Below are 26214 nucleotides of genomic sequence, written 5' to 3' on the forward strand. Positions count from 1 at the left end.
AGGCGTAGTAGACTCCCCTCCGTTAGTTCTGCCCTCCTGGTCTTTGCCCAGCTCTCGCTCCCTGCTTTGTCTCTCCAGTCGCGTCCAATACCCAGAGCAACGAAAAGAACTGTTCAAAACGTAAAGCCTGTGAGAGGGGCCACGCAGAGACAGGGAGACCCCGCTGCCAGGCCGGGCGTCCGCAGGGGCATCGCTGCCGAGCAGCGCTTTGCGTCATGTGGGGCCCGCCCCTTGTGGGGCTCTCGGCCGCCTTGGCCGCCGTCGTGGAAGCAGGATTTCCGCGGTTGTGTAATCGCACCTCACGGGCGCGGCGAGGCCCGGGCTCCGCATCCCTCCTCCGACTGGTCTCCGGCGGCCGAGCCATGGCCTGGACGGCGGCGGCGCGGAGCTGTAGGGCCCGCGGCGCGCTCACGGCGCACACGCTCCTGTTCGACCTGCCGCCCGCGCTGCTGGGCGAGCTCTGCTCTGTCCTGGACAGCTGCGACGGCGAACTGGGCTGGCGCGGCCTGGGTGAGTGCGGCCCTCGGAGGCGGCGGCGGAAGAGGGCGAGGGGAGGGCGGCGGGGCCGCGGCGCGCATGCTCGGTCCGACCTGCCGCGCTCTCTGCCGGGCAAATCTGCGGGTCTGGGACCGAGAAGACAGAGCGGCCTCCCGGGGGCTTCCGACGGGGAAGCTGTGCCTTCCTCGCCCTGGGAGGTACCCAGATACTCCCTGAGACCCGAAGATGAACTCCCCCTTCTCTTTCAAAGACACTTTGGGTACTTGTGCAAGATTAAGGGAGCGGAGGCTTGGGAAAAGCAGCTACCCTCATGAAACCATCTAATGTTTATCAACTGTACGTGCCTTACTTGGTTCAGAATATTTTAAATCAGAACGCCTATGTGATGTCTTCTTATTGCAAAATCACCCTAGAATATAATTTTTATATTAAAACATTTATGCCTTTAATTTTATCCTTTGGTGTTTTCAGTGCACTTCCAAGTGCCCATCTTAGTTAAATTTCAGGTGAAAAGTAAAATATTATCTGTCATTAATGTGGCTCCCAATTTTCTTAATTAAATATTTCTTGCTTATCCAATTTGTGGCATGAAGGTTTATGCTAGATGATGTCTTTTTATTTCAATCTAGAAAGTTGGCTTTAAAACCATTTTAAGCAGTCATTGGGAAGTTGAGCAACTGCCTTTTGGAAGTCTTGAGTGTGACCACCAGAAATAATTCAGGAAAAAATATCTTTGTTTTGTTAAGTACTGGCACTTTTTTTCGATTTGATCTTCCATGATGACACATTTAATGTTAGTTGAAAATAAACACAGTCATGTCAGAACAGCTTAGCCTTAATTCTCTGAAATCGCCTTTTTTTTTTAAGCAAGAATAGCAGAAGACCTATGAGAAAAAAAGTTTTGTTGTTGACGAACAATATGGTCACACTTTGTGGAATGTGGCATCGGGCTTCTAGGTATATATAAGAAACAAAACAGAGGATCATAGGGAAAGAGGAAAAAATAAAGGTGAAATCAGAGAGGGAGACAAACCAAAGAGACTCTTAATCATAGGAAACAAACAGGGTTGCTGGAGGGGAGGGAGGTGGGGAATGGGGTAACTGGGTGATGGGCATTAAGGAGGAAATGTGATGTAATGAGCACTGGGTGTTATATAAGACTGATGAGTCACTGACCTCTACCTCAGAAGCCAATAATACATTCTATGTTAATTAATTGAATTTAAATTAAAAAATGAAAATGGTTTATATATTACAAGCTCTGTAATTTTAAAGTATGACCCTTATGTAAAAATGTCAGAAAAGAATACTTGACTCTTTGACTTATGGAACACACAGAATATGCATTTGAGGGATAAGATCCTTCCCACACCAGATCTTTTTGAAATGGATGCATGGGCAGTTTTAGCACCCATTGGTTTCCTAGAATTACTATGTTCATGACAGAATAATCTTTTTATTCCAGTCCACAGGTGGTCAGTGGGGCCAGGTAGCTATCATAAATGTGTAAAACAGAATGAAGACTGAAAATGGAAGAGCGTATGTCCCATCTAAGAGGGACAGTTAGTCCTCAGTCCCATGTCACTGCTGCTTTTCAAGAAGTCCAGCCCAGTATTGCTGCTCCCTCTCTCTCTCTCTCTCTCTCTCTAGGCATTGAAATCCAGACATTCACACTTCACATGGGTTGTCTTATATAGCACTTAACAGTTACCCTGTGAGGCAGGTGCTATTATCAACACCAATGTGTTAACAGATGAGGAAATTGTAGTACACATTAATTTACACTTGCCCAAATTGACACAGCTAAGGAGTAGCAGAGCCAGGATTTGAACCATGGCAGTTTGGATCCACTGCCTGTTCCCTTACCCACAGCCACTCTTCCAGACCATGACTTCCTCAAGTTCACGAGTGCTGACTGCTCTGCTCTTTCTGCTACATCTCAGAGCCTCTCTAAAGTATATTCGTTTCAGCCATGAAAGAACAATTCAGTGAGCCATTTCAAACATGCAGCCCCATTTTTTTCTAGTTGTGGAAATCAATGAAGACCACCCAAATGAGAACAAGCAAAGACTATTTATTCAAAGCAAGGGAGCCAGCCACCATCACTTGCATTTGACGGAGACCCAAAGGCAAGTGGGGAGTGGAAAAGCTTGATAGTGGAAAAAAGAAGGCTTCAGGTCTGCCATTATTGGAGGCAGTTGGCATGGAGAAGCTACGGACAGGCTAACTAGCAGGGAGGCATTCCATGTAATTGTGTAGGGTGCATACTTGGCTTTTTCCAGATGGTCCTGAATTGGAAGCAGGGGCAAAAATCAGGGAAGTGGCAGTTGTTAATTAAGTCCTAACTATTTGGGACTGATTGCTGCAGGGATTATTGTTTGGCTTCCTGGATTAGCTGCTACAGATGATAATATGACTTCCTGGACTAGTTACTGTATATAGTAGATTGGCATCCTGAACTGGCTGATGCGTGTTGTGGGTCACTTTTCTGTTTTTATATAGAGTCTGGCCATTGTTCCTTTATATATTCTTTCATAGGAGAAGAATCTAAAATGTCTGTTCCTTGATTCTCCAGCTATAATTTACTATGCACATAGCTAGACTACATAGCTCTGAAAGGAGACCTAGAACAGAGCAGCTGCTTCATGAATTATTGGCTCAGCCAGAAGGGAAGCCTGACTCAGTTCAGGGCGGTTGAAGGCAACTGCCCATGTTAAATATGCTGAGTTTCCCTATTGGCACAGTGAAAGCAGAAAGACAGGAAGAGGTGCAGGGAGGGAAAACTTGACCTTAGAGGGTGAAGGGGAGAGTCCTGGAGGACTGAAGCAGGGAGACAGCCCCTTTTATGCTCAGGACAGTGGAGAGCCAGAAGATACAGAGTCTCCAAAATTCCATGTAGAAAACAATGCAAGAGTAATAGGTAAGCCTGTCTCAAGCTGATCATGATTCTTGATGATGGTGAATATCAGACTGTATTTACAAAGGCAGCTCTGACAAAGGTAGATCATATGGCAGCTTAGTCCTTCACAAACCAGAATGATCTGTGCAATCCTTTAAAGATACAAATGCCAGGATGCCTGAGTGGCTCGGTCGGTTTAAGTGTCTGCCTTTGGCTCAGGTCATGACCTGGGATGAAGCCCCACGTCAGGCTCTCTGCCCAGCATGGAGCCTGCTTCTCCCTCTCCCTCTGCTCCTCACCACCCACACCCCACCACTCAGGTTCTCTCTCTCTCAAATAAATAAATAAATAATCTTTTAAAAAAATAAAGATACAAATGCCTAGGCCCCACCCCCAGAGCTGTTGATTCAGCAGGTCTACTTTAAGGATCCAGCATCTTTCTGTGTTTTGCAGAGGGTGAATCTGATGCACAGCCTGGTTTGGGAGCCATTGCTTAGGCCAAATTCTCTTCTTTAGTAGCATCTTAATATACCAGTTATTTTATCACACTCTTTCACTTCTCCACTTAATTGTTTTTTATCTTTAAACATATTCTACGTATTGGGGCACCTGGGTGGCTCAGTCTTTAAGCATCTGCCTTCGGCTCAGGTCATGGTCCCAGGGTGCTGGGATCGAGCCCCGCATCGGGCTCCCTGCTCAGTGGGAAGCCTGCTTCTCCCTCTCCCACTCCCCCTGCTCGTGTTCCCTCTCTCACTGTGTCTCTCTCTGTCAAATAAATTGCGTTTCCCTGATGATAAGTGATATTGAGCGTCTCTTCATATGTCAGTTGGCCATCTGTATTTCTTTTGTTTTGTTTTGTTTTAAAGATTTTATTTTTTTATTTGAAAGAGAGAGACACAGTGAGAGAGGGAACACTAGCAGGGGGAGTGGGAGAGGGAGAAGCAGGCTTCCCCTCTTGGAGCAGGGAGCCCAATGCGGGGCTCGATCCCAGGACCCTGGGATCATGACCTGAGCCGAAGGCAGACGCTTAACGACTGAGCCACCCAGACGCCACCTTAAAAAAAAAGTTAAAAAAAAAACATATTCTACATTTATTCTTCAAATCACTTTTATCACATATGGTTATTAAGAATAATAAATCACAAGGTATTACATTCTCTGGTTGATTATGATTTTATGGCTTTGTAATGAAAGGAGGAGCCCACACTGAAAATGTTACTTATCTTATACTACCTTACAGATGTGGTAACAGAGCCTCTGGTAACAAGTCATTTCATTACATTACCATAGGGTGGTATTTGAATTAAATTGTTTGGAGCAGTTCACACCATGACATGTTTCAAGGCTTATGATATGCTGAGAAAGAAACCCTTTTACAGGTAGTCTATAATGGGTTGTATTCAGTTTTCTTCCTCTCAAAAAAGGAAATAAAATTATCCTAGAAATTATTATTAATCACCTAAAGCAAATTAAATATAAAGTCACATTAAGTGTGTCTTTGAATATTCGATAAAGAATCAAAATAATATAATAATAATAATAGCTGCCATCTATATAGTGCTTACTATTTGGCAGACGCTGTGTGCTAAGCACTTCACATGGATTATGTCATTTATCACAAAACTTCTATGAGGTAGATACTTTTTGTATTTCCACTTTATAGATAGGGAAACTGACTCTCAGAGAATTTAAATAACTCAAGTCATAGTCTAGTAAAGTGGAGACTAGGAGTCTAATCAGGTGGTCAGACTCCAGAGCCTATGTTCTTTAAAAAAAAAAAAGTTTAGATAGACTTTATTGTTTAGAACAGTTTTAAATTTACAGAAAACTTTAGAAGATTGTACAAAAAGTTCTCATCTTTTATATCTTTTGCATATAGTCTGCACTCAGTTCCCCTGTTATTAACATCTTACATTAGTATGGTACATTTGTTACAATATCAATATATTATTATTAAAGTCCATATTTTATTCAGATTTCCCTCATTTTTTCCTAACCCCCCTTCTCTCTCCCAGGATCCCATCCAGGATTACATTTAGTCATCATGTATCCTTAGGCTCCTCTTCTCTGTGATAGTTTTTCAGACTCTTCTAGTTTTTGATGACCTTGGCAGTTTTGAGGAGTACTGGTCAATATTGGTCAGTACTGGTCCACCATTTTGTAGAATGTCTCTTGACCGAGATTTCACTGATGTTTTACTCATGATTAGACTGAGGTTATGGATTTTTGAGAGGCAGACTGCAGAGGTAAAGTGCCATTTTCATGACATCACATCAGGGGTACCCGCTATTTACATAACTTAACACTGTTGATGTTAACCAGAGCTGAGGTCCTATCTGTCGGTTTTCTACACTGATATACTTTCTCTTCCCCTCTTTGCATACTCTTTGGAAGAAAGTCACTATGTGCAGCCCACACTTAAGGAATGAAGAGTGATGCTTCTCCTCCCTGAGAGTGGAGGAGAGCCTGTGTTCTTTTGACGACCATGGAATTTCTCCCATCTTACAGTGTTCTTTCTAGATCTTATTTTTAGTCTAAGTTACCACCCCATTTCTCTGTTCCCTTTTTTTTTAAATTTTTTATTGTTATGTTAATCACCATATATTACATCATTTGTTTTGGTGTAGTGTTCCCTTTAAGACAAAATTCTGCAAAAGGGATATTTATATTCCAGGCACTCCATTCGCTCTGGAACCTGCTCCAATCAGGCTTTCATCCCCCACTGCTCCATTAAAATACCTCTCATCCAAGGTCACAGTGGCTAAATCCAAAGGTCAGTTCTCAGTTCTCTCTTATTTGATACGGTTGATCACTCCTTCCTCCTCAAAACACTTTCTTAACTTCTAGAACTTACACTCTTTATTTTCTTCTCTTCTTGCAGGTTCCTCTTTATCCCTCTGACCTCCCCGAGTACCCCTGGGATCAGTCGCAGACCTCTTCTATTTATCTACTATACCCACTATCTTGTCAATTCCATCTATATGCTAATAACTGCCACGTGTCTAGCCTGGGTCTCTCTCTCTCCAACATCAGCATCATCTCTTATATTTGCCTACTTGACAGATGTCTCCAACTTAACAGCCCAGAAATGCTTCCCTCCACCAAAGTTTTTCCCCATCTTGGCTAATGGCAACCCCATCCTTCATTTGTTCCGGCCAAAAATATTAGTCTTCTGTGACTTCTTGCTTTCTCTCACAAACCACATCCTGTCTCTCAGTCTTATGTTGTGGACTCTGCCTTCGGTCTCTATCTAATAATCTGACTGCTTCTTGCCACAGCCGCCAACACCATCCTGGCCCAAACCACTATCAGATCCCACTCGATAATTTCAGCAGCCTCCTAACTGGGCTCTCTGTTACTGCCCTTGCCCTCCTCGAGTCACTTTTCAGCACGGTGGCCAGCGAGCTAAAGTCTATATGCAAAGGATATTATATCTTTGTCCTATTCAGAACCCTTCAGTAGCTTCCTGTCTCACAGTAAGCCCCAAAGTCCTACATGGCTTCTTTCACTTCCTTCTTGTTTGCTCCATGCTAGTTGCATTGGCTTCTCCTGGGACATGCAAGGAACATTTTTCCTGCAGGTAACCCTGAGGCTTATTTCCTCACTTCCTTTGTGTTTTTAACTATTATCCACTATGACCACTTTTTAAAAATTGACAACCCCGCATGCTCCTTATGCCCCTTTCCTGCTTTATTTGTCCCCACATCACTTACCATCCCTCACACACTTTATATATCTTTGTTTTTTGCCCATCTAGAAATAAGCTTCAAGGGAGCAGAAGATTTTTTTTTTTGTTTGCCTTGTTTCCTGCTTACTCCTTTAGCATCTGAAATTGTACCTAGTACAGAGCAGGCATTCAGTAAATATCTGTGATTGAATAACAAACAGATGTCTGTTAAACATCCAAAACCTCTTGGGAAAGAATGTCAAACAAAGCGTTGTGGTAGATTCAAGTTGCGGTCCCTGCTTGTAGGGATTTTCTAATTTGATTTTGCCAATTTGTATGGGCTACAGGCCTAAACAAATTCTATAAAGAAATTTAACAAAGGAAGAAAGCATGGGGAAATAGTACTGATCATTACCTGGGTATGGAATCACACAGCTTCTGAGCTTCAGACTGAAATGCTGGTGTTGAGGGTGAACTGTTCTTAAATTTTTTTCGCAGAGGTAGTTAATGTTAGGTGCTTACCTGAATCTGGGATTGAGGGAGCAGGGCACATGGAAGGATACCTGAAAAATCATGCACAGCCCTGCCATAGAGTATAAGTCCTGCTCAAGTATGGGTAAAAAATAAACATAAGCTTAAGTATGGCAAAGAATTACTTCTGGTAAAATTTATTAGCTAGTGGGTGTTAATGCTATAGTCTGGTAAGAGGAGTTGAGCCAACTTACATGTTTGACTTTTGTTTGACTTCTTTTGGAATTAAAAATTAAATCTTCAGTTAAATGTTCTTTTAAAAGAAGGCCTGGAGGGCGCCTGGATGGCTCAGTTGGTTAAGCGGCTGCCTTTGGCTCAGGTCATGATCGCGGGATCAGGATCAAGTCCCACATTGGGCTCCCTGCCCAGCAGGGAATCTGCTTCTCCCTCTAACCCTCCCCCCTCTCATGTGCTCTCTCTCTCTCTCTCTCTCTCTCTCTCATTCTCACTCTCTCAAATAAACAAATAAATAAATAACATCTTTTTAAAAAAATAAATAAATAAAAGAAGGCCTGGAGCACCTGGGTGGCTCAGTCGGTTCCACGGTTTGCCTTCGGCTCAGGTCACTATCTCAGGGTCCTGGGATTGAGCCCTGCATCGGACAGGACAGAACCTCAAGTGGGGCTCCCTGCTCAGTGGGGTGTCTGATTTTCCCTCTCCCTTTGCCCCTCCCCCTGCTTGTGCTCTCTCTCTCTCTCTTTCTCTCAAATAAATAAAATCTTTAAAAAAATTTAAATAAATGAATAAAAGGCCTAATTGTGTTGTGTGCTTTGTAGGAAGAAAGAACAGAGGCATCTTTTCCTTTTCCCATCATGTTATCACAAAACAAAAGAAGGTAGTCTTAATTTACTAGGGGTTTTGGCATGTGGTTATATGCAAATACAGATTCCAAACAGGGGTGTGTTGCATTATTCTAAAAAAACCCCTTCAGAGACATATTTGCATATGGAGACTGATTTCTGCAGTTGAATTCCCCCATGGTTAGCACTACCTTGACAGTTCTGCCCTCTCAAAACAAAGCCTAAAAGGAACTTTGAACATTAAATGATTATTAAGCAATCAATGTCTTCAGATAATCTGAACTTTTCAGGTGGACTTTTTGGCTTCTATTATGCCAAGATGCCTTTCAAACAAAAGATTTGCCTTCCAAAAAACAATGATTTAAACAATGCTTACCTAGAGCATATTTTTCTTAATTTATCTTTTTCTTTAGAGTGCTCTCAAGTTTAACAACACAATTAGTCATTGAGAAATTTACTCTTTGTTTAGTACTGTGAAGAAACAAAGTTCTATGTTCTGGAAAAAAACAAAGAAGGATTAGGGAAAACTATGAATATTGAAGGATATAGCTAACGTGTCAAGAGTCTGCGTTCCTGTCCCATCACATTGAAGATCTTGTTTTCTAGAATCTGTTCCAAATGAACTATACACTTTATGGATGCTAATAATACTGCTTAGTGGTGTTTCTGTGCAGAATGCGTCATCATTGAAGAACAGCTATTAAGGTTGCACTGTGAATCACCAGTTAGAGAAAGAGAAAATATATTTCATTTCTCATCCTGGAAGCAACCCATGCATGCAGTATCCATTTCAGCTGAGCCTGGGTCAGTTTTACTCGGTGAACTATTACTATTAGAAAAAATACCTCTGCTTTATATAGACCCAGTGCAAACTCAGAACCCTCTGACCCTGGTCAGTGTTAGGAAACTCAAACCTCAGTTCTTTTGGCATCTGTCGTGCCTCAAGTCACAGGATGAGAAGGCACAGAATCATGGCCTATTGCCCTTTTAAAAGGGAAATTCAGAAAGTTAAAAATGGAGAATAGAATTATGTGGGAAATCTGACTTGAAAAGTTAACTCCAGCTCTCCTTAGCAGCTATAAACTATTCCTTTCCTACTGTGAGAATTGTGAGCCATAAAGTGTGTTTACCTTTCTATGTGCATATATTGTTTGTGAGACTATTGCCACCAGATGGATCCTCCCAAAACTAAAGCTTCCATCTTGGCATTACCTTCTCAGAAGTCTTCCATTGGCCTTGTTTGCTTTCAGAATAGAGTTTCAGATTGTATGCTAACACTCAGGGCCTCTGTCCGTCACTCAGCAAATATTACCCATCAGAAAAAATTCCCCATCTGACAGGCTCTTTTCTCGTCTTTCAGCCCTTAAACCTTGCCCCAATCCACCCCTGTTGTAAAGTGAGCTGATGTTGTAACCAAACCAACGTTGAGTCCCCACCTTGGTGAGTCAGGCACAGGTTCAGTTGTCCCACAAAGAACACTTTCATTTGCAGCAATTAAGGAGATCATGGGGAATGACTTCCAAAGCTATGACTCCCACAGAGAGGGTGGATGTGTTCCTCTTGTTTAGGGTTAGGCTGAATATTTAGCTAGGGAAGCCTTGTCATCCTATGTAGAGGCAGGCAAGAGGTCACATGCCTCTATGGATCTTGTGTGCTATGTAAATGAGGCTGAGCCTCCTCCTTGGGCAGAGATTTTCGAATTATAATGAGGTAAAGGTAATTGTAGGCCATTCCAGAGGTCACTCCATGGTCTCTCTGCACAGGCTCAAGTCAGGGTTAGCTCAAATGGTCTGGGTGGTCTGGGCCAGCAGGAAGTCTTGTAAGGGCAGAAGCCACTACCTGGAGGGGTGGTTTTGGGGTTTCACTTCTCTGAGTTAAGGGGAAACCCAGAAAGAAGAGCTTTGGGAAAAATATAAGACAGAGTGTACAAGCAGGTGGGCAGCAAAGGCCAGGTCTCGGGGTCTAACTGGTGATGATGTCACACCCTCATTCTCCTCCCTGACTGTGAGAGCCCACAAGGCTGTCCTCTCTCTTCATGTCTTATCCCAAAGTCATGTCATGTCTTATCCCAAAGATTCGAAGTAGAGAGGGAACTGGGTTTTTTTTTTTTTTAAGTTTATTATTTCTTTTTTTTTTTTTAGTGATCTCTACACCCAATGTGGGGCTCGAACTCACAACCCTGAGATCAAGAGTTGCATGCTCTTCTGACCAAGCCAGTCAGGTGCCCCGAGAGGGAGCTGTTTTATTTATTTATTTTTTTAAAAGCCTATTGTATGTTGTATAAATATTATTAACTGATATAGTTCATTATACCTGCATTATGCCTAATACTCTATAAATGTTAGCCAATTAATTTACTAATAGAAAAAGTAGAAACCTAAACTTTCACTTTGCTGAAATTTGATATTTAGTGTTCCCCTGTTGGAATGTTAATTTGGAGACTGGGAAGTGTTCTAAAGACTGGAGGTATTTTAAGGTCAGTTCTCCTATAAACAGCACACCAGAGAGGGGCAGCCAAACTTAGTGTCTGTTTTGGGAGGGATTTCAAATGGATTTCAAAGGATATTTATTAATGAGAAGTTTGAAACTGCTCAGTGACTTGCCTAGAGTTGCACCATAGGTCAACGGCAGAGCCACCCCTAAACCCACATTTTCATGCATATATCCAAGGGGCCACAAGAGTCCTCTGTCTTGACTTTTCTCTTTTGAAAACAATATAGCCTCAGAGTTCATTCTTTTATCTTGTTTTCCAACTGAAATTCCAGTGATTTTCTTTTTCCTCCCCAGTATAGTATATTCCATCCAATAATTCCTTAAACAGTGGCCTCTCTTTAGAAATACTTACAGTTTTAAACTTGGTTCAGGCTCCAGAAACCATTCCTCTAGGGAGCCTTCCATGATGCCCTCATCTTTTTTTTAAAAAAAAAGATTTTATAAGATTTTATTTTTAAGTAATCTCTACATCCAACATGCGGCTTGAACCCACAACCCTGAGATCAAGAGTCGCATGCTCTACTGACTGAGCCAGCCAGGGATGCCCCCATGATGCCCCCATCTTTAGTTAGGGAACCCTCTTCTTGCTCTACACATGCTTTTTTTTTTTTTTTAAGATTTACTTATTTATTTGAGAGAGAGAGAGAGTGCACGAGCATGGGAAGGGGCAGAGGGAGAGGGAGAGGGAGAGAAAGAATCCCAAGCAGACTCCACACTTAGCGTGGAGTGCAACACGGGGAACGATCTCATGAACCTGAGATCATGACCTGAGCTGAAATCAAGAGCCAGGCACTCAACTGACTGAAGCACCCAGGTGCCCCTCCACTTACACTTGATGTATGCAATTACTGTACTGCTAGCACACTAAACAAATGTTTGAACTTGTTAAAAAAAATGAAATTCAACCAAGTAAATCTGAAGATCTAATTGGCTTTATTTAATGATTCATGAATCGGTCCATATCCCATCCAGCAAATAGAGGGGAGTTCAGGGAGTTGTACAAAATGGAAGGTTTCTATAGGAAAGATGGTGGGGCAAGAAAGTTATTAGCAAAAGGAAAGGATTGTTCCTGGCAGGATCACTTTCCCTTAGGGAGAAGAGCAAGGTTTCTTATCATGCAAATGACCTCATCTTCCTTTGGGGATAGAGAGGGCCCATGTAACAGATTACTTCATTGGCCCTGATCAGAAAATTCCTGACTGACTGGTTAAGATTTATATTTCTGGGGGATGTTGAAACTACAGTTAGATTAGGTATTAAGCCCTGTTTGGTGACTTGGCCTAAGTGATGCCGTTTGGGGCCTGTGGTTTTCTTTTTAACAAATATACTGATTTGCAATATTTCCCCTAAGAGCTTCTAGAAATAGTTAAATAAAGTGTTTATGAAAATTGTGCCTCAACCAAATAGGTAGATTACATCATCAAAGAAATACATTAGAATAGAGTTACTACGTCTTGCCAAGTATTTTTGCTTTGAAGGTCCCCTTCTATTTTTTTTTTTAGTGATAAGCTGTCTAAAATATATATTGACATTTGGATAGTCCTTGTCTCTTCATGAGACATCATCTCTTCAAAGAAAGAAATAATAAAAATATTCTTGCCAGAACTTAAAATATGGAGGAAAGGCAAAGACATTCCTACTTAATGATGTCAGATACTCTGCTGTAGTGGATTTTCCCTCTACAGCCTAAGCATGCATTCATATGGAATGTCTCAACGTTATCATCCTTTAAAATGTAGTCACAAGAGCTGCAACTTCCTTTCACTCTTTTCTGATGCAAGATGTGACTGAAGTAACAGAACACCCAAGATAAAACTTTGTGTGTATTAATCAGGATAGACCTAAGTTAGCCTGCAGTAACAAGCACCACCAAAATCACTGTCTGTGGTTAACATAACAGAAGTTTACCTTTGCTTGTGGGAAGAGCACTGAGGGTCCAGGACAGCTGACCTCCATGTGGTGGCCCAGCAATCCAGGCTACTTTAATCTTGAGGCACCCCCATATTGACATGTGCTTCTACCATTGCTGTGGGGGGAATGGGAGCCTGGTGCATTATGCCCTGGCTCTTCCGTGTTTCTGGCTGAAAGAGACACATAGGCATAACTAACCCAAGGCAGGAAGACCTAATTCTCCCTCTCTGATGGGGTAGAGGACTGGAAATATTGGTAGGCACTGGTTATATCTACCAAGTCAATTGTTCATTCACAGAAAGAGGGGCAGTTATGATTTCATATTGTGATCTCTGTCAACTTTCAGGATTTACTTATACTCTCAGCAAAAACATAAAGTTAGAGGAAATTGAATAGCCCAGCAAACCCCTGAAGGACTGAAAATGTGGGGAGAAGGGATGCCATATTAGATCCAAAGATGTTTGCCTTTCTGATGTCTTGATTGAAATACTATAACTGGTGTAGTAGTTTCCTAAGAAATTTTTTAAAACTTTAGAGTCTGAAATAGACTGAACACAGATAGTTCCATAGGGGACTTACTGCACTTCTCCAATCTGAGCCCCTGTTTGTCCTTTAAAAGGACATCAACCTTTGGAGAATATCCTTGGTGAATAGGTGAGTTCCTTCAGTGAGGTTACCTTGGTTATTGCTGGAGAGGAGCTTCCAAATTTATGTGCAGCAGAGGAAGAGAAGACTGATTTCCATAACCAGTTATGGTGATGTGTTGAGGGTCCCCATGACCACACTCAGATGATAACTGGATTTTATCTATTGATGTGCATCTGGCTTCCTAATTTTTTTAGACTTTCCAGAGGACAAAGGTATGAGAGGATGCTGCCATCATCATCACTGACTCCAAACCGCATTGCTAATTTTAGTGCTCAAGATGACTGGGCTAGGGCGCCTGGGTGGCTCAGTCGTTAAGCATCTGCCTTCGGCTCAGGTCATGATCCCAGGGTCCTGGGATCGAGCCCCACATCGGGCTCCCTGCTCAGCGGGAAGCCTGCTTCTCCCTCTCCCACTCCCCCTGCTTGTGTTCCTGCTCTCACTGTCTCTCTCTGTCAAATAAATAAATAAATTTTTTTAAAAAATTAAAATTAAAAAAATACACTTCAAAATCTGGAAGTTGTCCACAAAGACAGTATAATTTTTTACCTGAAGAATCCCACTAACTCAGGGTGTCATAAAAATTCATATACTTTCAGTAAGTACAGCTTTAAGATATTTATACAAGACCTTATATAAGTCATATACGCTGTTTTTGAGCAATTAAAATCCTAGTATCCCAGTAGAACATTTCCCCGATCCTACCCAGAGATTAGCTTTTAATTGCCCAAAAATGTTCAGCAGCAAGAGAGTATTGAACAAAAATTTAAAACAGCATTCCATTAAAACTGCAACAAATGACCCTAACTACTGCAAATGAGTAACCACACTGATGGGAGTGAGGAAGAAAAGAACTAACCTAGTAACTTTGGAAAATAGGCTCTTACCTGAATACTTTTAAACTGAGGGCAAAAAGACTTATACATAAATGCTGTATTTTGGTTAAAGGGTTTCTCACAGGGGTATAGGTTAGCAGTTCTGAATGTAGTAGTATTGAACAAAAAAGTAAAGACATTGTAAATAATGAGAGTGAAGTTTCTTGCTGTTTGGGAATAAAGTTACAAATGAGGAAGAGCTCAAATATACCATGTGGTGTTGACTTAGAATCACAGGTATCTGTATAAAATCATGGTTTTCAATATTTGTACAGACAGAGAAATACAGGTGTGTGGGTTAATGCATATACACATATTTCCTAGCTCTGTCTGCTTGGAAGCAGTGGAGCCCTGGCACTCATGAGGGCATCCAGCACCGACATCTTGCCTTCTAAACACATTATCTAATAAAAGGAAACAGGACTCCTGGGAAAAGTAATTAATTCCAAGGCTGGGACAGGGGAAATGCAAAATGATCCTGGAGCATCTTGTAGGGTCAGAAAATAAGGAAGTGTTCCAAAAATTATGGGACTTGTCACAACACTGGACCCAACCTGGATGGACAGAGCTGGAATAATTGTAGCACCAAAGTAAATAATAATAATAATAATACTGGATTTTAAGCTATAGAATAAAATAAACACTCATAAGTCCATACTGATATAAATAAGTTAGTTAAATGGGGGAGAATAGATAGCACTTTCCTACAGAAGAATTATAGTTAATGAACTTAGGAGGAGGAAGGGAAAACAGAAGATCACCATTAAGCAAAGACCACAATAATTATTATGATAGAAAAGATCCACTGGTGGATGCAAATGTTTATGGGTAAAATCTGAGGAGAAGCAGGATATTTCCATAGTCTCAAAGTATCTCCCCCAACATAGTTATTAATTTTACAAGGAAAGGTAATTTCATAGTAAAGGAACTTACTAAGGTGGCAGATACCACCTTAACTAAGCAATCAAGATTAAGATCACTAGTGATAGGACACCAACATCATGACCCTCTTGATATTATGCACTGAGAAGGACACAATAGTATTTCACTGTCCTTAAAGACAAGGAAAGACTGAAGACCATGAGAATGGAGATTAGGAAGAAGTGAAAACAAATCGCACTGTGGGAAACTGGGTAGGATCATAGAACAGGAAAAGGGCATTTGTAGAAAAACTTGTGAAAGTAGAATAAGGCCTGCAATTGAGTTATCACTGGTTCTGACCATTGTACTAGGTAATATAAGATGTTAACATTGGGAGAAGTTGGGTGGGAAGTAGATGCTAAAATTAGTTCAAAATAAAAATTACAAATAATATGAAATAAAACATATAAAGTGCCCCCAAACAAGTATTCCAATAAAAGTAAATTATTTTTTGGTTCTTCCTTTTGCAATTTCCACAGCGGAGCGACTTTCAAGCACCTGGCTGGATGTTCGTCACATTGAAAAATATGTAGACCAAGGTAAAAGTGGAACAAGAGAATTACTTTGGTCCTGGGCACAGAAAAACAAGACCATCGGGGACCTTTTACAGATTCTCCAGGAGATGGGGCATCATCGAGCTATCCATTTAATTGTGAACTATGGTAAACATTTATGATTCTTTTGATGTGGCTCTCAGTCCATTTTATAGGAAATGTAATTTGTAAATGTAAATACTGCATTTTATTCAAGACATTGACTGGTCATGCTGTGTCACTGATTCCTTACCTGAGGCTTTATCTGAAGGCTTTTATTACTGTTTGTTTTTTTTTTTTTGGTGAAATTTTCTTTCCTTTTTGCCTAAGTTATACAACACATTCTTCTCTACCACTTGTTAAGTTTTTTAAAATTTTTTACTTGGAAACTACACTTTTTAAAATGTTTTATTCTTAGCTAGGAGAATGAGCTCTCCATCCAAAACTCTGAAACTATTTGAATCATAAACAGAATCACAATATTTGAGTAAAATATACTTTTATAATTAGTTTTATCATATGATTAGAAGTCAAAATATAATTGGATTCTCCTCCCTGTATTTTGTTTTCTTAAAAGATTTATTTATTTATTTGAGAGAGAGAAAGAGAAAGTGCACGTGCACACACATGCACGAGTGGGGACAGGGGCAGAGAGAGGGAGAGAGAGAATCCTTGAGCAGACTCCCCAGGAGCAGGACTCAGGGCTTCATTCCAGGACCCTGAGACCATGACCTGAGCCAAAACCAAGAGTCAGCAGCCTAACCCACTGAGCCACCCGGGCACACCCCACTCTACCCCCACCTCCAGCCCCCTGCCCTGTATTTTAGTGCAAATGATACCTGCAGAATAACCCTGGGATGTATCTTTTATCTTTACTGCTGTTTTTATGTCGTGGCCTCTAACTGTACCTTACTTGTCTGCTATCCATTCACAGTGGCTTAATACTTCCCTCTATTTGTCTTGTCTGTTTCTGATGCTGTGTCTTGCCTTCCATTTAGAGCAACCTGATAAGTAAAGCTCATGAAGCTTTTTCCATTCATCTTTATCAATAAAATAATTTTCTAATGTCACCTGTTCTGTTTATTCCACTTCAGATTTAATCTTTAAAAAAAAAGATTTATTCACTTCAACAAGAATGTTCTTGAGTGATCTTGGGTCTTATATTACAGACTCAGGGCTATTAGGCTGGAAATTCTTTTGAATCAGCATCCTTATTCTTTTGGCTTTTTCATCCAGACATATTTTTAGTCCTTGGTCTCATAGAATGATTTGTGAGTCATTACTTCCTCTTCTATTTTGGAAGAAGTTGTAAAGACCTGATGTTAATTCTTGTTTAAATGTGTGGCGGGATTCACCTGGGCTTTTGTTTGTGGGAAATCATAGATTATTAATTCAGTCTCTTTCCTTGCAATACATCCATTCAGATTCTTTATTTCTTCTTGAGTTAGTTTTGGCAGTTTGTGTCTTTCTAGGAATCTGTCTGTGTCATTTCAGTTATCTAATTTTTACATACAGATGTTCATCATATTGTCTTATAATTCTTTTTATTTCTATGAGGTTGGTAGTTGTGTCTCCTCTTTTGTTTTTGGTTTTAGCTATTTGAGTCCCCTCTCTTTCTTGGTTAGTCTAGCTAAAGGATTGTCAATTTTGTGATAATTCCAAAGAACCCACTTTGGTTGCATTGGTTTTCTCTTTTGTTTTTATGTTATCTGTTTCATTTATTTCCACTATAATCTTAATTCTTTCCTTCTGCTTCCTTCGGTTTAGTTTACTCTTTCTTTTCTAGTTCCTTAAGGTAAAAACTTAGGTAATTGATTTAAGATTTTTCTTCTTTTTTAAGGCAGACATTTACAGCTATAAATTTCCTTTTAAGCACTGTTTTTGCTGCATCCCATAAGTTTTGGTAGGTTGTGTTTTCATTTTCATTCATCTCAAAGTGTTTTCTAATTTCCCTTGTGATTTCTTCTTGAACTCATTGGTTACTTATGGATTTGTTGTTTAATTTTCATGTATTTGTGAATTTCCCAAAGTTCCTTCTGTTATGGATTTCTATTTAAGTTCCCTTGTGGTCGGAGAATATGCTCTGAATTATTTCAATCCTTCCAAATTTATTGAGGTCCATTTTATTGCACAAGATATGGTCTATCCTGGAGCTTGTTCAATGTACACTTGTGAAATATGTGTATATTCTTCTGTTTTTGGATGGAATGTTCTATAGCATGTCTGCCAGGTCTAATTGGTTTGTAGTTTGTTCAAGGAGGTCTGTTATTAATTGATTATGTTTTGTTGCCAGTCTTTCAAGCAAAATAATTTTTAAAATACAATACAATCTAAGAAAACTAGAAGATGAAGTAAAACTTTTCTGAAGTCTGAATGAAAATGTCAGATGTGACAGCAAAATATTTCAGGGTTTTCATCTTTTATAGGAAACTACATAGACTACCTCAATTCAAATAGAACAGACAGAAGTTACAGTGTGCATTCGGGAAGGGGTGGTAGGTGTTTGTGGTTGACCATGTGTGTGCGCACGTACACACACACACACACACACACACACACACACACCTCTAACACCTTATGGCATAAGATAGGATAAAAAATAAAGTAATCTAGGGAGATATGATCCCATGATTGTAGAACTTTAAAGTGTATGGGCAAAAAGCTGATACAATGTTGCTTTTTCCTTTCAGTTTTCTGCTTTATCCTTTAATATTTTTAATGATGTCTAACAATAATCTAAGGTAGGTATTTATGTGTTAACTGAACAAAAGCATGTTTGCATAATATTTGATCCTTATAAAGCTATTCACATATGCAAATTTGTAACCATTCAAAGAGAATGAAACTGAGCTTTAGAAATTAACATTACTAGCAAGGTGTTTATTTTCACAGTCTAAGAAAGAAAAAAAAACATGCTTATTAGAGACATAAAATTTTTCTGTATCTAGCTTCCCTTATTTCTCTTTCAGGAGCAGTCTTGAATCCTTCAGAGCAGAGTCATCAGGGAGATGGATTTCCAAACATGTTACCCAAGGTAGAGTGTATGTGCATAGATAATGAACCTTGAATCCTGTTACATATATAATTGAGCATGGGGAATGAAATTGTCAGACAGAAAAATGCTGGATTTGCAGGTACTTTTCTCAAAGCAGAAAATCCTCAGCTCTCTCATTACTCTTTGTTTAGTTGGGGATTGAGGAATTAGAGATTTGTGAGTGTTTTAAGAGTGAAGAGCTTTCTTCTCACGGTGGTCTATCGCAGATGAGGCTTAGAACTATTAAGAGTGCTGGCAGCTGTGCATTTATCTTAATTCAGTTTTTAATTTTCCTGTTCTAGTTGGCGTTTTGCATGTTGCTGTTGGTTTTATTGGAACAAATAAATTGGCAGTGATTGTTTTTATAGCATTAGAAGTCATTTAAAATTGACTATAACCATGACATTGAGTTTTTGCAGTGGTATGAAAGACTTAACTGTATATAGCAATGAATACTATTGAATTAAATAAAGTAACTTTGCTTTCTACTAGCTTTTTTCTAAATTAGATTCTACTCTATTGCACTCTAAATTAGATTCTACTCTATTTCTAAATCAGATTCTACTCTATTCTACTCTATAGTCCAGGGGGAGTTTTGGATTCCTGTTAAGGTTCTGTTCTTTCTAGACTTACGAAATGGAATTACTTCAGTCTGTATTTCCTCTCTTAGGAAACAGCTAATGTCACAGTGGATAATGTTCTTATCCCTGAACGTAATGAAAAAGGTAAAAAAAAATTTTTTTATTTTTACTTTAAATCACGTTTTGCTTTAAGTTAACTTACAGAAAGGAATAACCAATAAACCTATTAACTCTTCATTAATATGCAGGTTTAGGGTAAAATTTTCATGGATATCAAAATACTTGCAGTTTTGACTGACAGAGAGCTCTGATGGATGATATATTGTGGTGATATTTTAAAAATCCATTGGCCAATAGAGAATATAATGGTGGTCTCTTCCCTTAGGGGAGTTTCATATTTTCCATTAGTGAAATTTGCATTTTTATGTGTCATCAGAAAACATTTAAAAATTACACTGGGTTTTATATAGTTTTAGAAATTTCCATAGCCCTTGCAGAGATCTTTAGAGATGTCTGTAGAGCAATGCTGAAGGTCACTGTGAAAATCCCATTATTTTCCATATCAACTTTATTAATTTATTAGCAGGGAGAATAATTTAGTTCTACCTGGGAATCATTCTGATAAACTTTAAAGGCTAGTAAGTCTGCTTTGCCTCATCTTTACCACTAGATCTGCATATTCTTTGGTTCAAAAGAGAACTAGAAAAGTTGGATAAAGTTGGATAAGGTTTTGGTCCCTTAAGATTTAACAGTAAGTTCTAAATCAAACATAAAATGTGGAAATAGAGCCAAAATCGGGCTCTGAAGGATTTAGCTAAGCTTTTCCCTTTGGATATGTATTTGATTACCTTTTGAATGTTTTCTCCCAATCTCTGCTTTAGATGATTTTTTGAAAAGCTGAAGCATCTTCCGAATTTACTCTGAGGAAGTAAGTTAGGAATAGAGAGGATTTGGCTCGTGAAAAATGTTTCTATCAGTCATTCTAGGAGAATATTGTTTAGTCATAAACTTCTATAGTTTTTGGGTTCTTTTTTTTAAATGGTTTTAGGTTCATAGTGAGTCAAAAGCAACCCATTGATCTAATGACAAAGAAATCAAATCTTGGAAAAGTTTCCCCAACTAAGTTCTTTGGCTGAGCTCTTTGGAAGGGTGATAGAATCACAGTGCTATTGTTCAGATATCTAAAAAGCCATTTGGTCTCTGGAATGGTGGGTGCCAGACCCGAGTAAATGGGCAGAGAGCACATGGTGGGCTTCAGTTTGGGTTCCTGGGCCCTGCTGGTTTTCTGCTGGGCTCTGATGTATTTCTAATATGGAAGTCCTGGTTCTTTATAATGGTGGCATTGATTCTTAAGAAGAGAAAAAGTAACTTATCTTCTCCCTACTTTCCTTCCTAAGGAATATTGTTTAAATCCTCCATGAGCTTTCAAAACATCAGAGATGGAACCAAAAATTTCCACAAAGATTTCCTAATTGGAGAAGGGGAGATTTTTGAGGTATACAGAGCGGAGATCCAAAAGCGAACGTATGCCATTAAATTATTTAAACAGGTATGGAAAGAATTACTACCATGGGAGATCAATTCCATTTATTTGCTCATATTTCATACTAGAAAGTGTCATTTTTCATCAACATTGAAAGGAGGTATATTTGAAAATAAAGTTTCATAAATGGAAATAAGATATATGAGCTCAGGTGACTGGAGAAAAGACTGTGAAATGACTGCCTGTCTCGCAGGAATGTGGAAATGAAATTCTTCCCATCCCCAGATGCGTCGAAGGAGGAGGACTTTTCTGAGAAGCCTTGCAGGACCATTGGCACTTTGCTTGTTCTGGGCTACTCCAGTTTTCTTGTTCTTTTTGGGATGGACAGTGTCTGTTCCAAGTAGCTTCACAGGCTAAGCCACAGGCTGATATTTATAAATTGTATTGTGATTACATTGTCATGTATCACAGTTCAGGAGGGCTGGAAGGAGGAGGCTTCAGGTAAGAGGAGCAAGGCAATGATCAGAGTAGGAGCTCAGGAGAAAGCTGAGGGGCCACAGCCAGTAAAGCAGAAAGGGTACTGGGGAGTCATACTCAGGAGTCAGGAGACAGGGACGCACACAGATACCTCAAACAGCTGCTCTTCATGTTCCTCATTGATAGTCAATGGTCAATAAACATTTATTAAACTCTTGCTGGGCTGGGTGCTGAGCAAGAATGAATGAGGCATAATTCGGTCCTCAGGGAGCTGTCTTTTTTTTTTTTTATTATTATGTTCAGTTAGCCACTGTATAGTTTTTGATGTAGTGTTCAATGATTCATTAGTTGCATATAACACCCAGTGCTCATCACAGCACGTGCCCCCCCAGTATCCATCACCCAGCTACCCCCTCCCCCCACCCCTCTCCTCTCTGAAACCCTCAGTTTGTTTCCCAGAGTCCAGAGTCTCTCATGGTTCGTCTCCCTCTCTGACTTCAGGGAACTCAGTCTTATGGGGCAAACAAACGGTCAGGTAAAGAAAAGATGAACATGTAAGGTGAGAAGTAGTTGAGCAGAGATTTGTATAAAAGGTCATGGGATCCCGGGAGAGACAGCCAGAGCTCCGATGTGCAGCCACAGCCTCATAGCGTTATCTCTCAACACCGACTTCATCAACCACCTCTCCCAGTGGGCTTGATGGTTTTCTTTAAAGAGTCTTACTTATCTTTGTATCCCAGAGTGTTATTACAGGGCCGGGCCCATGGAAGTTGCTCAGTAAATGCTCATTAGGTGAATTGAATGAAGCATGTATGTCCTTTTCATGAATTTAGCTGCTAATCTCTAGGAGTAAAAAGACAGGAGCTGACAAAGTTACCAGAGACTTAGAGACTGTACAAAGTCCTACACACACATCAGGAAAGATGGGATAATTTAACAAAGACTTAGCCACAGAGCATTTGTTTTTAAAGAAATGTGGTTTTGTAAAATTGGGACATTAACTTCAGTACCTCAATAACCTATCTTCAAGGGATGGAAGTGGGGAAATGTACAAGATGCGTTAGGTGCGTACAGATCACCTGGAGATCTTACGATGCAGATTCTGATTCAGCACACCTGGGTAGGGACCTAGATTCAGCATTTCTCACCAGCTCCCAGGGAAGCCGATGTTCCTCATGCACAGACCAAACTTTGAGCATTAAGAGTGCTAGGTTAGCATGAACACAAAAACTAACACCTTCCTTTTTCAGATTAAGAAAACAATGACCTCAGGGATGTTAAGTGACAAAAGTCACAAATATTGAGTGTTAGAAATAGGACTGAGACCCAATCCACCTGGCTTCCCGGACAACGGCTTTTTAAAATGTAAATTCTCATAAAGCGGTCCTTGAAAATGATTTGTTAGCCTAGTTTATTGTTTCTGACTTCCTGGATTAATTTTTGGAAAATAGCTTCCAGAATTCCTGCTGGATTTCTCTCCCTTTCTTCCTGAGAACAGAGCTCTAAAAACCCTGCCCTGTCTTGCAATTTACAAATAATAGAAACTTACAGCTGATGGAGCCTAAGAATATTTAACTCTTTCGTGGTAGAAGTTAGGAACTGGAGATGCAGAGACATGCAGTGACATAAGGTGTATAAAGCCATCAAGAACGATACCAGGTACCGAGTAGGTGCCCATACAATATTATAGAATTCATTAATATATTCAATAAATATTCATGTGTCAGGCATTGGGCTTGCTTCTGAAACTCCTTTGAAATAAGGAGTTATATTTCTCAATGTCTTAGTAAGCCCATTTTTTCCAAAATTAATACAAAGGTAAATTTGAGTCATCATCTCCAAATGACCCAAATCAGAAATGCCAAATTAGTGAAATCACTTCTAACCAGAATACAGCGACAACAAACTGGATTCTTTCTGAGACCAAGTGGGGAGTTTCTGTCATGGGATTTTCCTTAAATACATATGTAAAATTTTTGAATTTATGTAAATGTGTACAAAATATGGTAAAAGGGTTTGAATATGAAATAGGGCAACAGGACACATTGCATGAAAAACTTCTAACTCAAGAGCAGTGGTTCTCAATCTGTTTGGGAGGTAATGGGTTTTTGAAAGTCTGATGAAAGCTAAGGATCCTCTCCCCAGAAAAAGTGCTTATATGCATTTACATCAAAAAGGGCAGCTAAGTTTCAGGAAGACTATAGACCCTGGGTTAAGAATCCCAGAAATAGAGATCCTTTCCTTAATTTTTTTTCTCATTTTTCTGTACGATATTTAGGAGAAAAAAATGCAATGTAAGAAACAATGGAAGAGGTTTTTATCTGAGCTTGAAGTTTTACTACTGTGAGTATATTTTGTCTGGAATTTCTCCCTCTGTGCTTGGTTTTCAGCTTTGTGCATCTTTGATGCTACAGCACAGTGCTTGGCATGGTTAGCATGTAATAAATGTGGGTTGGCTATGAGAACACTGGGTACATTTTTGACGTCTGCTTTAGTCTGTTTCTTAGAATACATTTTAAAATACACCATCCACATAATTCACTTGAACATATTTTAACAAGAAACTGTCACAAGGAGGTGGGTTAAATCATGTGTGACTAACATGGCTCAATGTCAAGTAACTGCTAGAACATTAGAATTGTGTATATATTTGATCATTCCCTCCTTCCTTAGAGACATTTTAGTCAAGAAACTGTTTCATCAGTATAACCCTCTTCAGGAAGAGAGTTTAGACAAAGAAATCAAGTGTTGTTTTCTGGGAATTCATTCATGAGCCCGGGAGTCCTTGGAGACAGACTAAAATGACTTCATGTTCATATATATTCATATCTGCAGCCGTACAGCCTGCTCATCAAAGGCCCTTAACCCTATGGAGCTCACTCATCACCCTTTATGAAAAGAAAATATTCTTTTCAGATATTTTCTAAAGCCATAAGTGAAATGGGCGGTGGTGGAGGAGGCATTGTACTGAATCCTTTTTTTATCCCCGGGACCAGAAATCAAAACATTAGAAGTCTAATCATAAAAACTTAATGCATATCACTTAGTCAACCAAAAACTAAAACCCAAATTGTAATAGTAGAGGGTTTCGATTTTTAAGCTTTATTTATTTGCTAATGAATAAGTAGTGAGTTGGAAAATTTCAAAATTCCAAAAGTGCCAAAGGGTAAACCAAGAACAGATTTTTTTTCCCCACTATTACATTTAACCACCCAGCTGATTTCCCCAAGGGCAACAGTTATCAGTTTTCCGCATATCTTCCCAGAGATACTTTATGCATAAGCATGTGTGTATTTTGTTTTCTTATTTTCACACCAGGGGTAGCATAAATATGTTGTTCACTTTGCTTATTTTAGTATTTCATTGTGTGCTGTACTGTAATTTAATTAACGATTCTCATATCAATGGATTTTTTAGTTTTTTTCTAATCTTTTAATATTAGAAAGTAATGATGCTGCAAGAAACGCTTGTATATATGTTATTTTGTACCTGTTTGAGTATATCTAAGTCCCATAAATACAATTACAGGGTCGAATGGTTATATGCATTGCATAATACCAAATGTCCTCCAAAAGAAATACCAATTTACGCTTAAAGCAGGCATATATAAGAATGCCTGGCTCCCCATATTTTTGTCAACACAGCATTTATTCTTAACTTTTAATTTTTGCCAGTGTGCTAGGTGAAAATGATTTCTCAGTGTGGTTTAAATTTCTTTTTCTATTATGAGTGAATCTTTTCACGTATTAAGAGACCTATTTTCTTTTCTGTGAAATATCTGATACTATTCTTTGCCCATTTTTTTAAAAAAGAATAGGCTGTTGGTATTTTTCTTAATGATTTGTAGGAGCATTTTATATATTAGAGAAAATTAGCCTTATTCTTGTTGTGAGATAGAGATTTTTTTTTTTACCAGACTGACATTTGTCTTTGCCTATTCTAGTTTTTGCTATGCAGAAATGGTTTTAATGTAGTGAATTTTTTAAAATTTAAATTCAATTGATTAACATATAATGTATTATTGGTTTCAGAGTAACGTAGTGAATTTAATCTATATTTTCTTTTATGGATTCTGGATTTTATTTTATTTATTTATTTGTTTGTTTATATATATATATATATATATATATTCAAAGACTCCACCCATTTATTTGACAGATAGAGAGCAAGAGAGAGAGCGCACAAGCAGGGAAAGCAGGAGGCAGAGGGAGAAGCAGGCTCCCCACTGAGCAGGGAGCCTGATGTGGGGCTTGATCCCAGGACCCCGAGATCATGACCTGAGCCGAAGGCAGACACTTAACTGACTGAGCCACCCAGGCGCCCCAGATTCTGAATTTTATAGCACAGTTTCAAAGACCTTCCCAGTGAAAGGTTATAAAATAGTTCTACCATGGTTTTTTCAAGTACCTTTATGGTTTCGTTTCTTTTCATTTATACATCTGATCCATTTGGATTTGTTCTGGTAAGGTATTTATGTATGACTAGAGAGAATTAACAACTCTATGATGGTGAATATTCTTGGTGTGCTTTTTTTTAAAGATTTTTATTTATTTATTTGACAGAGAGACAGTGAGAGAGGGAACACAAGCAGGAGGAGTGGGAGAGGGAGAAGCAGGCTTCCCGCGGAGCAGGGAGCCCGATGTGGGGCTCGATGCCAGGACCCTGGGATCATGACCTGAGCCGAAGGCAGATGCTTAATGACTGAGCCACCCAGGTGCCCCAGTATTAGTATTATTTATATTGCTAATATTTATTTAGTTTTAGGCTTTATACCAAGTACCTCACATGTATTCATTCTTTAATCCTCACAACAATCCTGTGAAGTAAATACTGCCCTTATCCCTTTTTTTGGAGATGAGGAAATTG

General features: G+C 39.5%; 1 protein-coding gene across 1 annotated transcript in view; it reads left to right on the forward strand.

Moving 5' to 3' along the window:
• The first annotated feature begins 278 nt into the window (after positions 1 to 278).
• The window catches only part of IRAK3 (interleukin 1 receptor associated kinase 3), a 47237-nt gene continuing 21301 nt past the window's right edge, over positions 279 to 26214 (forward strand). The window contains exons 1-6 of the mRNA XM_028110812.2: positions 279 to 510; positions 15720 to 15902; positions 18743 to 18807; positions 19478 to 19532; positions 20786 to 20937; positions 23627 to 23691. Coding sequence (XP_027966613.1) covers positions 363 to 510; positions 15720 to 15902; positions 18743 to 18807; positions 19478 to 19532; positions 20786 to 20937; positions 23627 to 23691 — 668 coding nt within the window. The 5' untranslated portion in view covers positions 279 to 362. The remainder of the gene's footprint in view (positions 511 to 15719; positions 15903 to 18742; positions 18808 to 19477; positions 19533 to 20785; positions 20938 to 23626; positions 23692 to 26214) is intronic.

The sequence above is a fragment of the Eumetopias jubatus genome, unplaced genomic scaffold (genome assembly GCF_037043125.1).
Source record: "Eumetopias jubatus isolate StellerSeaLion01/CBP00866 unplaced genomic scaffold, mEumJub1_p1.0 scaffold_8, whole genome shotgun sequence".
Lineage (NCBI taxonomy): Eukaryota > Metazoa > Chordata > Mammalia > Carnivora > Otariidae > Eumetopias > Eumetopias jubatus.